The sequence below is a fragment of the Vipera berus genome (assembly GCF_964194415.1).
Source record: "Vipera berus genome assembly, chromosome: Z".
Lineage (NCBI taxonomy): Eukaryota > Metazoa > Chordata > Lepidosauria > Squamata > Viperidae > Vipera > Vipera berus.
The window spans coordinates 104,648,953-104,665,515 of record NC_138205.1 but is presented as its reverse complement, the minus strand read 5'-3'; the positions used below and the strand labels follow the sequence as shown (position 1 = coordinate 104,665,515).

The following is a 16,563-nucleotide window of genomic DNA, read 5'->3' as shown; positions in this document are numbered from 1 at the left end:
CGCGAAGCCATCCTGGAAAGAGTGAGGGAACGGCCCTCACTGCCTTGGCCCTGGCCCAGAGACCCTCGTTCTGCCAGAGACCCTCAGATCTGTCCCACTCCTGCCCAGGCCCCCAATAGGCACCCTTGATGCGAACGATGTAGAGCTGGCCATGCCCACCCAGTAGGCCATACGCACTCTAGCCACACCCACCCAGTAGGCCACGTTCACCCTGGCCATACCTACCCGGCCCCCTGAGGGCAACCGCAATGCTGATGCGGCCCTCAATGAAATTGAGTTTGACACCCCTGAACTAAGGCATCTTAAACACTTGGTAACTAATACTAAATAAATGAGTACATCTTAGAATAAAGTACCTTCTGTGCTACAGTCCTTTTTTCCCTCTTGGAAAGGAGATACAAATGACTTTAAACTTTAGTATCTCAAGAATGAAAAAACAAATGAGAGATGTATTAATAGAAAACTTCTTTATTAAAATAGTTCCATGTTTTTTAATCCAAAATTAAATATTTTTAAAAAAATGAAATGTAATAACATTTGAAGGATTGTAATTATATGACGGCAATATTTAACCTACCTGTCACTCTTAGATGCTATATGTTTTAAATGTGTAATTAATCCTTATATGTTGTAGGAATTTCCACTGAATATTTTGACAAATTATATTGGTTGCACTGTGGCTTCTTGTTATTTTTATATATGGCAAGAAAAATGGAAAAGATCTCAGACTTCAAACAGATCTTTTCATACAATTATACAAAAATTAAAGTTTATGTCATTTCAATTACCAAATGAAACAACTAATACAGGAACTGACAAATCATTTTAAAAAGAAGCAAGTTTATTCTAATCTTAACAGAATAACAGAGCTGGAAGGGACCTTGAAAATCTTCTAGTCCAAATCTTAGTCTAAACATTATGAATGGGGAAAAAGAAAGAATCCAAAATGATTCTTAAAAAAAATGATAACTACAAAATGTTATGTCTGGATAGCTGATAAACTACACCACAGACTTTCTTCATCTGCAGCAGTTAATCTGTGCAGTCATTTGAACTAGTCCATTGACTATTTCTGTATTTTGTAACACATACTCTTCTAGATTTTAAAAGTTGGGTCGTAGCGTAAATATTGAAACTACCATTAGTCTGATCAATATATTTTATATGCTTCCTAATGCTCAGCTTCTTTCTGATACATATTAAAAAAACTTTTTTCTGAGTTGGAAAAGAAGTTGTTTTTCTATTTCATCTCAGCTTTTATGAAGTAATTAAATCTCCTTTAGAAAGGAAAATTTCTTTAATTATCATGAAACTAAAATGCAGAATTAAATAAACTGAGCAATTTTACATTTCATTTCCTTACTTTATGAGCTACTGTACAAGGTTTATACACTAATCAAACTTAACATTTTCAACTCATTCCAATAAAGAACTCAAGACGTCTGAAAATTTCTTTATTTCAACTAAATATTTTTATCTTGCAAATGTATCAATTTCAGTAGAATTTAAACATTCTAAGATAGTTTCCCATCTGATATCTGCTGAGACTACAATGTCTAATCTTGAAAAGAAACCATTTTATAGCCTATTGCATTTTTTCTCCAAGTGATACTATCAACACAGGTAGTCCTTGAGTAGCAATAGTTCTTTTACTGACTGTTTAAAGTTACAGTACAAAATTACTTATGATCATTTTTCAAACTTACAACCATTGCAGCATCTCCAGGGCCACCTGATGAAAATTCAGATGCTTGGCAACTGACTCATATTTATAACGGTTACAGTATCCCAGATTCATGTGATCACCTTTTGCAAGTTTCTGACAAGCAAAGTCAATGGAGAAGCCATATTCACTTAACAACTGTGTTACTAACATAACAATTGCAGTGATTCGTTTAACAATTGTGGCCAGAAAGGTCATTAACTCACTTAACAAATGTCTCACTTACAAACAAAAATTCTGAATTCAATTGTGGTCATAAGTCAAATACTACCTGTAGAAACTGGTAGCAGGTAAACAAATAAGCTTCAAATTTCACCTTCAAGCGAGGAGAACACCACTTGCATTGTTGGCAGGTAATCACAGGACAGAAAACAAATCTATATGGTTATGTTGCATTAAGATAGTCTCCATGGGCTGTAATATTGTTGAGGGACAGGAAAGGCAAAAATGGAAGTGATGATAATAAGGAAATCCCATGACTCCATGCTTTTAAAAAATGGATAGCCTAAAAGCCTTGAACTGGAAATGCCACTGCTTGTAAAGAACTATGTGGGGAGTTGTATAATGGGAAATTTGTTTTCCATATCTATTGGTGATAAATCAGTTTCAGAGCAGATGAAAGTTATTATAAAAGATCACCAAATGATGTCCCTTATCCTTAAAAATTCAGTTTATAACAAAACTGTGCTTATTATTATACCCTTGAAAATTTCCCATGAGAAGATCATTTTCAGAAACTTCTCTGTATCTCCTATTTCATACTCCCCATTTTATTAAATATCAGCCCAAATTAAGATATGAAGGCCTTGGCACCAAAAGTGTTTAAACCAAAATATTTAACATTTCAGGAACATCTAGTAAACATTTCTTGCTTTGATGTTTATTATTACCCTAGAGAGCAGATTAAGTGTTCCACTGAGAGCTGTCGTAGTAGCATGCAAGCATGAAGACACAAATGCTGTTTATCTAATTGTTGGAAACTCTTTAGGGTGCCTAACTAAAAATGGCAAATTCCTGTATTTCGCTTCAATGCTTATTCTTTCCATCCAGTTTTGAGGTGGACTGGAATCCTCTTGCCCCTACAATCAGCTTGTGTCTAAACAATTTACTTGCCACTAAAAGCTCAAGAATGGACAATAGATGACAAATAAAGACCCCATTTATTATTTTATAGATCCTCAAGTTATCCCAAAGTGCAAATTGAATGTTCAGTATCATTCCTATTGGGAATGGAACTGTGGAAGCAGCTCTCAATCCACTCAATTAAAAAAAACGAAACAAAAACCAAAAACTACATCAAAATTGATTTCAATTAAAAACCAGCTTCAGTATCCTTCCAGAAACACAAAAGTACAAAGTATATGAACATAACTTTAAAACATAAGGAAGCTAGAAGAAATTCCTGAGTTAACATTTGCTTGATTTAGATACAAAATCATAATGGACAATCATAATGGAGAAAGTACAATGTATTTATGCAAAAGTAACAATATTTGATCCACTTTAACATGATGTGTTTGAGTGTCAGATTACTCTATTCCATTCACAAGACAAACTTTTACCAAACAGCTGTTAGCTAACTAGTCTGAGTTAATGGAACATATCCAAATACTATTGAGCCTTTGATAAACTTCTTTAAAGCTATAACTTTTGACAGCTGAAATTCTATATTTAAATAAATTTACCTTCAAAGTAATAACCCACCTTTTTCCTATTGATTTTTGTATCAGAAAATCAGGCAGAAAGGCAGATGGGATGCATCCAAGACCAAGAAACCAATTTTGGGACCTAATTCACATGGCACACAAGGATAAAATATTAAATGCTTACTTTAGCCTATTGGATAAACCTAATAATGATGGTTTCCAAACTTCCATTTAAAGCTTAGCATTCTATATGAATGCAGGAATATGGCTTATTTAAAACCATGATTAACTAAACCATTAACCTAGTTTCATATTTAGGTTTAATATGTTATGTGAAGCCAGTCTAAAGAGCAAGTTCCCAAGAACTGCACATTTCTATTAAAATTATCTACATAATTTGTAAGGTACAAAATCCAACACAATGTTATATAGTAGTGTAGTGTGATTCTTAAAAGAAAGCTAATTTGGTGTAATGGTTAAGGCATCAGGTTAGAAACCAGGAGACTGTAAACTCTAGTCCAGCCTTAGCACAAAGTCAGCTGAGTGATGTTGGGTCCGTCCTTCTTCCCAATCCTTAGGAAGTAGCAAGGCTAAACCATTTCTGAAATTTTCCCAAGAAAATTGCAGGGACTTATCCAGTCGGTTGCCAGGAGTCCACACTGATTTGAAAGCACCAAAAACAAACTCAACAACAATCCACTACCCAATTTAAAATGGAATAAAAAGCATCCATTAAAAAAATGCATCTCTCTCCTGTACATGTTAGTCATTAAGAGAAAGTGAAGCAAGTTGTGGCAATTCCCAGCCACCAAGAACAATAATGAAGAATGATGGGAGCAGCAGTTCACCAATAGGAGCACAGGATGTCTATTTCATCATTACGGTTTTGACAAACCAACATCTCCCTAAAATTACCGGTATACAGATTAGACTGAAGCATCTATATCTATCTATCTATCTATCTATCTATCTATCTATCTATCTATCTATCTATCTATCTATCTATCTACCTACCTACCTACCTACCTACCTACCTATTTTATTAATCTCATCTCATCTACAGCCAGAAACCAAATTTGTTAAAAAGAGATGAATGCATACATAACCAACAGAATAAATTTAAAACATATGGAATCAAACAAGGTATACTGTATGATAAATCCAGACAACACAACTCTTTGGCAAGCTAGTACTGACTCTTTAAATCCCAGTTAGCTCATTCTAATTCATTCATTCTTGGATAGGCTTATTGCTTCTGTCAATGGTAGTAAAATGATAAAACTCCCTTTAAGACCATGCAACATCATCATAGGACTCTGAAATAAATGACAGCAAATGCTGGCAACAGTGCATTAAATAATGAGCTGTACATAATCAAACATCTCCAAAAACAAGTACCTCAAAGTACAGACAGAAATATGGAACAAAGATTAGCAAAAGTAGAAATGAATGTTTTTTCCAGCATCTGTATTGCTTATACCATATCAAAAGATGTAGTCTGCAGGTCATTTATGGTCCAGGACCATCCTCAAGGCAATTCTGGAATAGGTGAGGCCAAAACCTACGTTTTTGCTATTCTTGAAGGGAGTTGAGTCGATTTATGATACCTATTTTAAATCTTAATTGATCAAAAATTGACCCAAGACTTCTGGCCCTCTACCTCTGAACTATGATTCTTGATATATCACATCCAGCATTTCCAATGCAGCCCACAAGATGCACAATCCAAGCAAAAACAATGGATGCAACACAGTAGGTTTTCTGCCTATAGATCAAACATCCTTGTGTGTGTAGATAAAATAATTAAATATTCCACTATTCAGAAACAAGATAGAGAAGTTTGGAGATACACATATCTGATATCAAATCATTTTCTTTAAATTTTTGATCAATAGGAGGAATTAACTCTGACCAATTCTTATCAATGATAAATGAAAGCAAAGATGGCATTATGCTTCCTTCTATATCACTCATTAAATTAGAACATTCACTATTTTAGGACAACCCAAGTAATCTGCTACCCACTTAACAAAAAATACTGACTTTTTTATTTATGGATTTATATCCATTGGATTTCTTTGGCTTCAAACTCTAAGTTAGAAATAAAAAACATTACTAGTAACAATTTTAAACATCATACATTTTCTCTACAAAAAACATGTGTAGGAAAACACATGACGTTTCTTTTTTCTGAAATCAGAAAATATAATCCAGATGTCATCTACAAGCAATTGATGACTGTTCTTGCAACATTATATTCTTATAATGTCTAAAAATACGAAAAAAGTACAACTATCATAAAACAGAGAAATGCAGTAGGCCATGCATGTGTTGACAGCACATTATACATTCAATATTGAACTCTCTGCCCAGAAATTTAAACATCGTTCACACAAAACAGTACAGGGGTGTCAAACTGGCAATGGGGAAAAAGTTCCGATACATCGCATGACATCACATGATGTCATGAGTTTGACATGTCTGAAATAGTGCATGGAGGTCACTTTAATATAGAATGCATTCCTGGAAAATATACATATTCATAAATATATTTAAATTTATGTATTTAAAAATACCTCATTTATGAGCGAGAACTGCATTTATAATTACTAATTTTATTTTTATTTTTGTTGGGGAAGAAAATGCAACTTCAACATACTTCTACCTACAAAAGCTTTCCATCAGGCTGGCTTCTTGAAGGTAATCACATGCCTTAGAACATACAATGTCTTCAAGATATAACTTAATAGCAGAATCAGAAAATATTCATGACAGTAATAAAGAAAAATTCTGCTCATACACAAATTAAGCTTTAGGATATCATTATGATACATCATGTTCATTAAGTTTCCAGCCCTTAATTTTTCCTGCACTGCAATTTTTTTAATATATGCGGGTTGTTAAATGAAACTGGCTTCCCCATTCACTTTGCTTGTCAGAAGGCTGCAAAAAGTGATCACATGACCCTGGAACACTGTAACTGTTATGAATATGAGTCAGCTGCCAAGCATCTGAATTTTGATCACGGGACCATGGGGATGCCGCAACAGTCATAAGTGTGAAAGTCAGTTTTTTCAGTGTTGTTCTAACTTTGAACAGTCACTAAACAAACTGTTGTAAGTCAAGGACTACCTGTATGTGATTTACTTATAATGGTTTTCAACGGAAATACACCAACGTGAAAGTTAACCAACATTTGCAACGACTAAGTAATTAGAACTCAGTACATTCCAAATTTAATCTGTAAGAATGACCAACCTAATAATCTATTTTGATATGCTTACGGGTGTTATAAGAGTTACATTTGTTTGTATCAGAAGGGCATTGTATCAGAGAATTCAGAATTACAACTATCTCTATAAACAATTTGGATGAAATAGATATTCTTCTCAAATAAGCTTGGCATTAGATACAAAAGGAGAAAAATGACCGCTCTTAAGTACTTGAGAAGGATTTTAATTTATCCTGCACAACAGTGCTTTTCAACCTTTTCACAGATTGTATCACTTTTAGGACGTGACAATATTTGAGTACCACCAGTGCTTACCAAGGTGTCAAAAACTTGACGACTAAAAAAAAGGGGGGGGGATTTTGGGTTTTACTGATTAGATTCATTTGTTGTTATAGAAATGGTTAGTTTATGCTATTATGGAAAAGTAAAAAGTTGAGGTTCGAGGTTAATGCTTCCTTCTACTGCAACAGAGGAAGTCTGTTCTTTTCCCCCTCCCCCCCTCACTTTCCCCCCTTTTTTCTTCCCTCTGTGTACTACTTTTGCTTTTGTATTTTTTGTATTTTATTCTATAATCTAATAAAATATTACAAACTGTAGAAAAAAGGGGGAAAGTACCAGTTTTAATTTCTTCAGTGGCTGTTCCTTTGCTGAATCACTTTCCCTTTGCACTGACAAATGTATGATGAATTTATCCATGTTTATTAATATGCACCACTACCAGCTAGCTCAGGGGTCTTCAAACTTGGCATTTTTAAGTCTTGTGGCTTTAATTCCCAGAATTCCTCAGCCATCATGACTGGTTGTGGAATTCTAGGAGTTAAAGTCCACAGGTCTTAAAGTTGCTAAGTTTGTAGACCCCTGAGCTAGCTGGTCGGCCCTTCTTCCTTTTTCCCTCTCTTCTTCCTCCCTGCCTTCTGAGCTCTCCTTCCACAGTGTAGTAAGAACACACTCCCCCCAGTCCCTTCCCTGTACCCTTAAAGACACAGGAATAAAGAGCAAAACAAGAAAGATTCACAAAACCCTCCCAGAATAAAGAAACACATAAACAGTTTTTTTCCCCTTTAAGCTGCCTCAGGTGTGTCACGTGTCACAATGTTGTAATCCGATACTGAAAGGCTCTGGCAATTACGAAAAGCTTTAACCTTAAATTAAGCCTGTTTACCTTCAAATAAAACTTTCTAAAAGCCATAGACAGACTCAAGATAAGGTGATAAAAATGATTACATTTGTTTAAAGGGATTAAACCTATGGAGGTCAACACTTTGGACTCATTGCTAGCCTAAAATACAGACTAAAATATTCCAATAACCAAAGCACACAAACAGAGCCTCTGAATTACAAAACACTGTAAAAACTGCCCCAGAATCCTTATGGTAACCCAATCAAGCTGCCAGGTGATCCAGAACTAAATAAACCCACCTCCTTTCTGATATGTTCATCTCCCGGGTTTTCATTTCATCAGCGCTGATTGCATTCTCCTGGCTGGAGAAAATGAACCAGGGGAGCTTTTTTTCCAGCAACAGCTTCTTCTTCTTCCCTGTCTCTTTTTCCTCCCTGCCTGCTGACCTCTCCTTCCACAGCTTCTTCTCCATCCCCTTCTCTTTCCCTGTCATCTTTTTTCCCCACCAAAACCACCTCCTTTTATATCTTCTCCTCTCCTCCCCACCTTTTTCTTCAGTTCATGTCCAGCTCTGTGCTGCTTCTGGAAGCGCCAATCAGCTGGAGCCAATCAGCTGGAGCCCTGCCAGCTCTTGGGGCTTCTGACAAGCCCCAACAGTCCTGCAGCTGCAGTTGCCTCTCCCTCAGGCTTGGGTCGCTTCACCTCATTCACCTCCCCCGCTACACTTCTCTAGGACCGTTGTGTACAACTTGCCATGTGCCAAAGTACCACAGGTGGTACGGTGTACCACCGGTTGAAAAGCCTTGCTATACAACACAGAGGAAGGTGTTGTACGATTTTGCTGCCAATCATACTAGAGATCCTTTTCTTTTGTGGGTCAATTCGTAGTTCAAAAATCAATACATTTATGCTTCAGGAATAAGGTTTATTGTTATAACATTACAGAATGGTTGACAGTTCTTGATGTATCTTACTAAGAAGAATGGGTCTAGTTTGTATAAAAGAATCAAGATTTAGAAACATTCCATTTGGATATGAGTCATGGCTGACTGAAGATGTCTCAAAGAGCAAGCAGAGACAATAACCACTATGAATAATGATGAGTGAGTAGACTGGTGAGTAGACTGGTCCTTCAAAGGTTTCTGGCAGCAGTCTCCCATAGGTTTGAGCACCAGGAGCCAAGAGAGACAACTTTGTTCTCAGTTACAGTTGAGTCTTCATAAGACATTAAGCCAACCGAACTCACTTTTTATTACATTTAGAAATGTTCAATTGAACCATTTTATGGCTATTAGAGACTTTCAAAACAGTGAGTTTAATTTTACATCTGGTAAGTTTTACTTTCTTCTTTGGATTTAAGATATTTTAAATAGAGACTTAAGAATTTTAAATAATATATAATTGACAAAAGGCACACACACACACACACACACACAAAATGTTGGTGTAAGAAATTTTAAATGGAACTGTAAGATTTGTAAAAATTATATATTTAAATAATATATTCATGGGAAATGATTGAAATGGAAGTAAACTCACATTAGAAACTGTCCCTTGATGAAAATTGAAAAGGACACTAGAGGGAACTAAAGAACCAAGTAGAAATGGCAAGCTAAAACATTTGGCTATAAATGGCTCGATGACTATAACTTTTTGTTAACTTGAAGAGTTTTTGAAAGATAGACTTAAATATTGATAATTAATATCTCAAAAAGGATACAAATTTCATTGAACGTTTAGAAGATTAAAAAAACTAAGAATTTTTTTTATCTGACATAGACATTACAGTTTTTAGGCATGAAAGACCATAAAATTGAAATTACCAAAATAGACAATAGACAACTCAAGAAAAGGATGTTTTGTTTGTAACGTTAAACGAGTGAAAGTATATGTCAGGCACAAGCAACAAGAGCTGTGTGCAAGTAATTGAAGTAAATTTTTTATTGACTTCTATGTTATGTATAAGAATTTTCCTAGACAGCTTGTCTTCCCCTGGGAATGATTAAATAATGGCTTCATGAATCTTGGGGGAAGTCAAGCTTGCCTTTTGTGGCTTTGCAAGGACTCTAAGCTAGGTCTCGCTGCCTTCAGCCCAATTGGTAGTTTCCCAACAGTATATTAGCTCATTCTCATTGTGATGAAGCTGGAAACCACTTCTTTATTATCTTTGTTACCTTATTCCTTTTTCTTCATTTTCTGAACTTTTCTTTTTATAAACCAGTTTATTTTATTTTTATTATGTTTATTAATATCAAGCCAAAGAAACCAAGAAGAATATCAGTAGTTACTTTAAAGTATTTTTTTTATTCATATCCACTTACAGGCAAAAATCTTCCCAGACTAAAGGACTTACTTACCTGTATAAACTATTTGATATACCCTGCAAACTGCTTGTGGGAAGGAATGCCTTTGCCCTTTTCCTGCATGTCAAAAGTTCCAAGCTATCTTGTTTCTTTGCTTCTTGGGAATGAGCCTCTCCTGCTTGTGACTTTGGATTATATTCCACCATAACTAAACATTTCAATAAAATTATTTATAAAAAGGATTTAGAACATTGAGATGATCTATTCAGATACTTATATATGGTCATTAACTGCACTAATTATGGAAAATATTTAGTATAAGATATTAATCCAAGCTATACTATCAACTACAAAATCAGACTGCTTAACCTGAAATAGTTTGTTTCTAAAATCAAGAATTCTTATTTTATTAATAATTGAACCCAGAACCACAAAAATATGCTTGAATTTCGTAGCAGAATATTAACTACTTTTTTGGCCTTCCTTTGAAGATCTAGTACTGATATATTTAGAAGAATCTTTACCACTGATTTTGATTTTTTTTAATGAAAAAAAATTATTTTTTTAAATTTAGCACGAGGAAACATTTTTACTTACTGGTATTAGGTCTACTGGATCTAAAATGCAAAAGTCCAGATGGCCACTAGATGGCAGTTAGGAACTGTCACATGATGCTTCACTGGATTTCCACCCCCCCCCCAGCCCAAATGTGATAGTAATTTTCTAGACAAGTAGAGCAATCTAATAAAATATGTACACACAAAAGCTAATCTGCATTTTAAAAACTCAGAGACATTCAAATAGCCATTGAATGAGTCAGTATTAATTACTTTAGGATACTGTGTGTTTACTTATGTTAGCTCAGCAGCTGTTGTAGATTTTCTAACTGTAATTTTATACTGGACTGTATTACGTTACTTTATCTCAAATTGCCACGAGTAGATATTGAAGATGCAGGAAATCAGCAAAAAATGTACTGTTATTTTTTAAGTAAATAATTCACTTGCTTTTTTTAGCCAACATCCACGGTTAATATTCAGTTTTCAATCACTGACATAACATTTTTTTCCTGTATTCAATACTTTAGGGGAATTCAGACACCAGATCCAAATTGCAAAGAATGATATACCTATAATTGTCATTTAAATACTTAATGCATTATGTGTCCTACTTGATGTGAATCCTCACACATAAAACATGGGGGCGTATATATACACCTAATTATCCATAAGCTAATTTATGCAATACCAAACAATTGTTGGTCTGATTTTGTAGAAGTCATGTTTAGAGTTGTCAGCAAATTTCCTTCTTGCCAACAAATATCTAAGAGCTCCAACAAAAATCTCTCATCAAAGACACATGAATATATTTTATAATTCCACACTAAAAGGACAAGTCCTGTAAAAGATAAGTAGAAAGTAACTACAAGTGGTCAGTTCTCATATTGTAATGGAGGGGGAATCCCAAATATTACACATCGCTTTTTCATTTTTTTTTATTTGAGGTGAGATGCAAATGATTTGACAGAGATGAAATATTTAGGATAACACAAAATAACTAGTGATTAGGATGGGCATTCCAGCATGAGAAGATATGAAGTGATAAATAGGGTTGAAAAGTCTATACTATATTTGTGCTGCCAGAACTATTTGGTGGCAGAGCAAAAAACAGAATTCAGGATTGTACAAAGCAGCAATGTAAAAAAAAAAAGAGTAATACACTGAACAAAAAAGAGGAAAACACTGTCATAACATTTGCACAACTCTGTAATCAAATATGCAAGATGTTTAGGCTTTGGCTCCTATCAATTCCAGTCAGCTAGAGAAGCTGTTGTCTGAAAATGTAGAATTGTTGAGAAAATAATTATTTGCCCAATGAATATACTACTTTGAACAGCTGAATTTAATCGAAGATAAAATTAAATTTTAACTCTCACACCTCTTTTTCTCATTAAAGGTAAATATTGAAAATGAAATCAGAAAAATGTATCTTTCAAGGTTTACCTTTATAGTTACATTTTTACAATTCAACATATACTAAATATCTTTTAAAGCTGTTTTCTGAATTATGAGTTGAGTTTCCTTTCACATTTAAATTCAAAACTGAAGATGCTGTGTAAAATATGTTTCTCCCAGATGTACCACGTTTCTCAGCACTATATGAACTTGTTGGATTTTAAAATTTTAATTCACCCATATCCTACAGCATGATAATCTACTGTAACAACTTCCAACTTGTAGAACATTATTAATGTTAGCACATTATAAGCAATTTATGACATTACTATTACGGACTTCAGTTTACACAATCATCTATCAGAAACCAGCCCCCAGATCTGCTCTTTTCTCTTGAAGATATAACAAATATAGACTAAATGGAAAGATTTCATGCACATTTCCTCCTTTTTTCATAAAAAAGAAAAATCTTGTTAGAACTTTCAGCAAAGCACAATACAAATTAATATTCATGTAACTCTGGGGGGAAATAAAGCTCTGCTTATACAATGAAATGTTAATTGTTATCATACTCTTTATTTCTGTAAATTCTCTATCTGTATTTCTTACTTTCAAAAGAAAGTAAGAAAATGTCTACTTTAGAATTAGAGGCTGAATTAGCTAACTTCCTCAAACCTCCATATTCATGTGTGGTATGAGTAACTATATGCACATGTACATTCATCTCTGCACAAGGCAGATCATCCATTGTATTTTATGTATAGCATTGTCAGATTAGTCACAAAACCAATAGTTGGTTATCAAAGTAGCAGTTTAGCCTACAGCAGTGTTTCTTAACATTGGCCCTTTTATGAGGTGTGGACTTAAGTCCCAAAATTCTCCAACCAGCCATGTTGGATGGGGAATTCTGGGAGTTGAGGTCCACATTTCTTGAAAGGGCCAGGATTGAGAAACAATGGCCTAGAGTCTATGAAGTCATAACTATATATAAAAGTTGCCATTTTCCTACAGTTAAGGAAGTTTTGTGTTCAGAACAGGACTTTTGTATGAAAGTTAATCATACCAGAGTGTTTTCTATATAAGCACTCAATGAATTTATTTACAGCAGGGCATGGGACCAGCTTTCCAGGAAAAAGAAGACTTAATTAACCAGATTTTAGAATCATCACACAAATCCCAAATATAGCTTCTGCTGAAAGATGTGGCAGCTAATATATGTGGCCATATGCAATAAAGCAAATTCTCATTATATTAAAAGCAGACACTATTACTAAGGAGGGGAAGGCACATGACCTGTGCTCTATTACAGGGGTCCCCAACCCCGGTCTGTGGACCAATACCACGCTGTGGCATGTCAGTAACCGGTCCATACAAACAAGCGAAGCCCCATCTGTGGGATGCAGGCAGCACACAAAACCACGCACCCTCTGGTCTGTGGAAAAACCTGTCTCCACGGAACTGGTCCCTGGTGCCCAAAAGGTTGGGGGGGGGCTCTGCTCTATTAGCTATTGCTTTAAGCAGCTTTTTTTTCTTTAATGAGATGTTAATTCTTGTGCTGAATTAAAAAGGAAGCAAATTTCAAAAGTTTACAAGAACTAGCGTGCCATAATCTTTAGAATCAATGTTCGCTACTACTCTGAACAAAACTCTGCACATTTGGTCTATGTGCACACACACGGGCACGCGCACACACACACACACACAGCTGCAGTATTACTTCCCCTAACCAGGTGACTATAATTCTCATACAATTAGACACTTTCTCCATTTTCTATACCATCAGCACTTTCTCATTCCTAACAGTTTAGATCACAAGAGTTTCATCATTATCAAAATCATGTTATTTTCAATTGTGTTTCTCTTTTGTTAAACTACATCATACATTTCTTTTCTTCCTGGTCTGACTAGCATAATACTGCATAGTTAAATGAACTGTTATTCCCAGCTGAAGAAACAGGACACTGCAGTAGCCCAAGTGAGCATACTGCCAACAGCTTCCCTACCATGGCTACCCTACCATATTTTATCCCAGCCATTGCTTACTGCTCTGCTTTCTGTTACATGATCTACTGAATGTACTGGGGATTAGAATGAAGAAAGTTTCCCATTTCCTCTCCACTGTTTTACTGACTGCTTTTTAACAATACTATGGAAAATACAAATGTGGAGGGTACCAAAACCGTTAGCCAAGTAATACCCAATTATGTTGCTATCAATCACCAGTCATAACAAATATACATACAGTGACATGTGCTCTGGGTGTGCAACACAGTATTCTCTGGGTGAAGATGACATCAGGAAATTGCATAAAAATTAGTTATTTTTCCAACCAGGCTAATGTCTCTCTAGCATCATGAAAAATCACCTTTGGGTGCTTGTAGGCAAACATTAAAGAAAATATTCTAGCAGCTGATATTTAGCTCCTTGCTTGAAGCAGAATTACTTATCAACAAAATACTGAGAGTGTTATATACCCACTGAAGTCTTTGCAAAGATACAGCAACACATAAGAACAGAAAAACAAAGGGAAACTGCACATCCACAGCTGTTGACATCCCAAAGGAAACATGGCACTGCATTAGTGGATCCAAGAGATTATCTATCTTTCCTGCAGAAGAGCATCTTTTTCCCCCCCCGGAATGAAATTTTGTATCCTCTTTCAACCATCTACACCAATCCAGTTACGGAGCATCGCTACTTCTGAATTCCTGCAGCTTAGTCTAAATCCGAGGTGTGAAAGAGCAAGATGGCTCTGCAAGATTAGGGGGAGGGAGTTGCAGTCAGAGGGCAGCAGCAGTTGATTAGAAGATGAGAGGTACATCAACCCCCATCACATCCTTATGACAGAAGGGAAATTGAGGCAGACGACAACACATCTGCAAAATCGAAGGTAATCCTTCTCCCGACCTGACACTCCACAGGCGCGGTACTATAGCTGCTATCGTGCTCAGCCGCCAGCTAGCCGGGGCTGGTGGACTGGCTGCAGCCCGGTGCGCCAGGAGGGGAAACTACAACCAAGCGAGCCTTTCCCGCCCCCCGCAGTCGTCTGCGCGGCAGCGGCGTCTCTTACCGAATGGTTCACTCCCCACATGAGGACGCTGAGCAGCGGATCGCTGGCCCGGAAGAGCTTGACTTTCTGGGCCACGAAGTGCTTCTTCTTGGTCTTGGTCTTACTCGCCATAACGGACACGATATTACCCGGGGCCGCCATGGGAGCCGCCGTGGAGCAACCCAGGAGGAAGAGGAGAAAAAGGACGGCGAGGGTCGGTGTCCCGGAGCCGCCACGGGCAGGGGAGGGAAAGGAAGAGACGGCGGGAAAGGAAGGGCCAGTAAAACCAGGCAGCCCTGCTGGCTGGCTGGTTTTCGGGCAGCACGTCGGGCGCTAGCGCGGCTGCGGCAGAATTGAAGCGACGGGCTAGTCCCTGGCACGGCTTCTGCTACTGCTGCAGCTGCTGCCCACGCAGGGCGATACCAAGAGCATCCTAGCCCGGACGCTCGCCCCGCTCGCTGGAAGGGCCTGCGTTCTCTCCTCCCCTCGCAGGTCCCGCCTTCGAGCCTCGGGCGGGGGGGGGGAGGAAACGCTGTCGTTCCTCCCCCTCCCTCTCCTGTCCTTCTCTGTATCTGAGCGCCCCGCCTCCCTCCCCCAAGAAGACGCTTCGCTCTCAGAGCTGAGTTGTAAGGCTACAGCCAGCCGACACGCGCGCCTCCTCCATGGGAGCATGCGCAGCGGTTTAGGGCGTGCGCGGCAGGAAAAATGAAGTCTTCGCTGCGTTCTCTTTGCCCGACGTTGAGTCTTGCTTTCCCCTCCCCTCTTTCGAATAAGGAATGCAGGATAGCAGATGAGCGACGGCTTCCATCATCACAGTCAACAGGGAAGGGCTTGGTCATTTTCTCTCTCTATCCAGATAGTGAAATAAACAACGGATTAAGGCTGCAATCCTAAAACCAAGTCTTGGGAAGAAATATGCTCCAGATAATAAACTATAATAATTTGAAATTAGGGTGCAGTGTGAAGCCAACAATTTTGGTCCATGCAGTAATCTATAATTTATAACAGGGTTTCTCAACCTTGACAACTTGAAAGTGTGGAAACTTTCCAACTCCCAGAATTTTCCATCCAGCAGCTACCCCCAGTAATGATTTACAGCTTTGCAGTGCATTGCAAAAACAAGTCAATTTGAATTAGTTCAATATACCATACTTAATCCAGACTTTAGCACAATCTCCAAGCCTGAATAAATTCATACAGTGCATCATAACTGTCCCCCTCAAAATCTCACTCTATTCCTCATTGTGATAAGGGGGTGAACTACATGGGATGTAATAATGTCCTGAGTAGACAATTTGCAGGCCTTAAAATTTGTGGAGCAATTTAACAACCTTGATAAAATAATAGATACAAATGGGGGAATAAGAAGTAAATGTGAAATGTCGAAGAGATTAAAAAAACACCTGTCTTCCAACAAATCTGGTCACTATGGAGCACATCCACTATAAACACAACAACTAAGATCAGATTATTTAATGCCATTGTCATATTGCCATCTATGCCAGTGAGACCTGGAAATCTACAAGGAGAATTCA

At 37.0% G+C, this 16,563-nt stretch overlaps 1 protein-coding gene across 2 annotated transcripts in view; it reads right to left on the bottom strand.

Moving 5' to 3' along the window:
* The window catches only part of PIP4K2A (phosphatidylinositol-5-phosphate 4-kinase type 2 alpha), a 75,915-nt gene extending 60,438 nt beyond the window's left edge, over positions 1 to 15,477 (bottom strand). For both annotated transcript variants that reach the window (XM_081345578.1, XM_081345579.1), the window contains exon 1: positions 15,050 to 15,477. In XM_081345578.1, the coding sequence (XP_081201704.1) occupies positions 15,050 to 15,190 (141 nt within the window). In that variant the 5' untranslated portion in view covers positions 15,191 to 15,477. The remainder of the gene's footprint in view (positions 1 to 15,049) is intronic.
* Between the last annotated feature and the right edge of the window lie 1,086 nt (positions 15,478 to 16,563).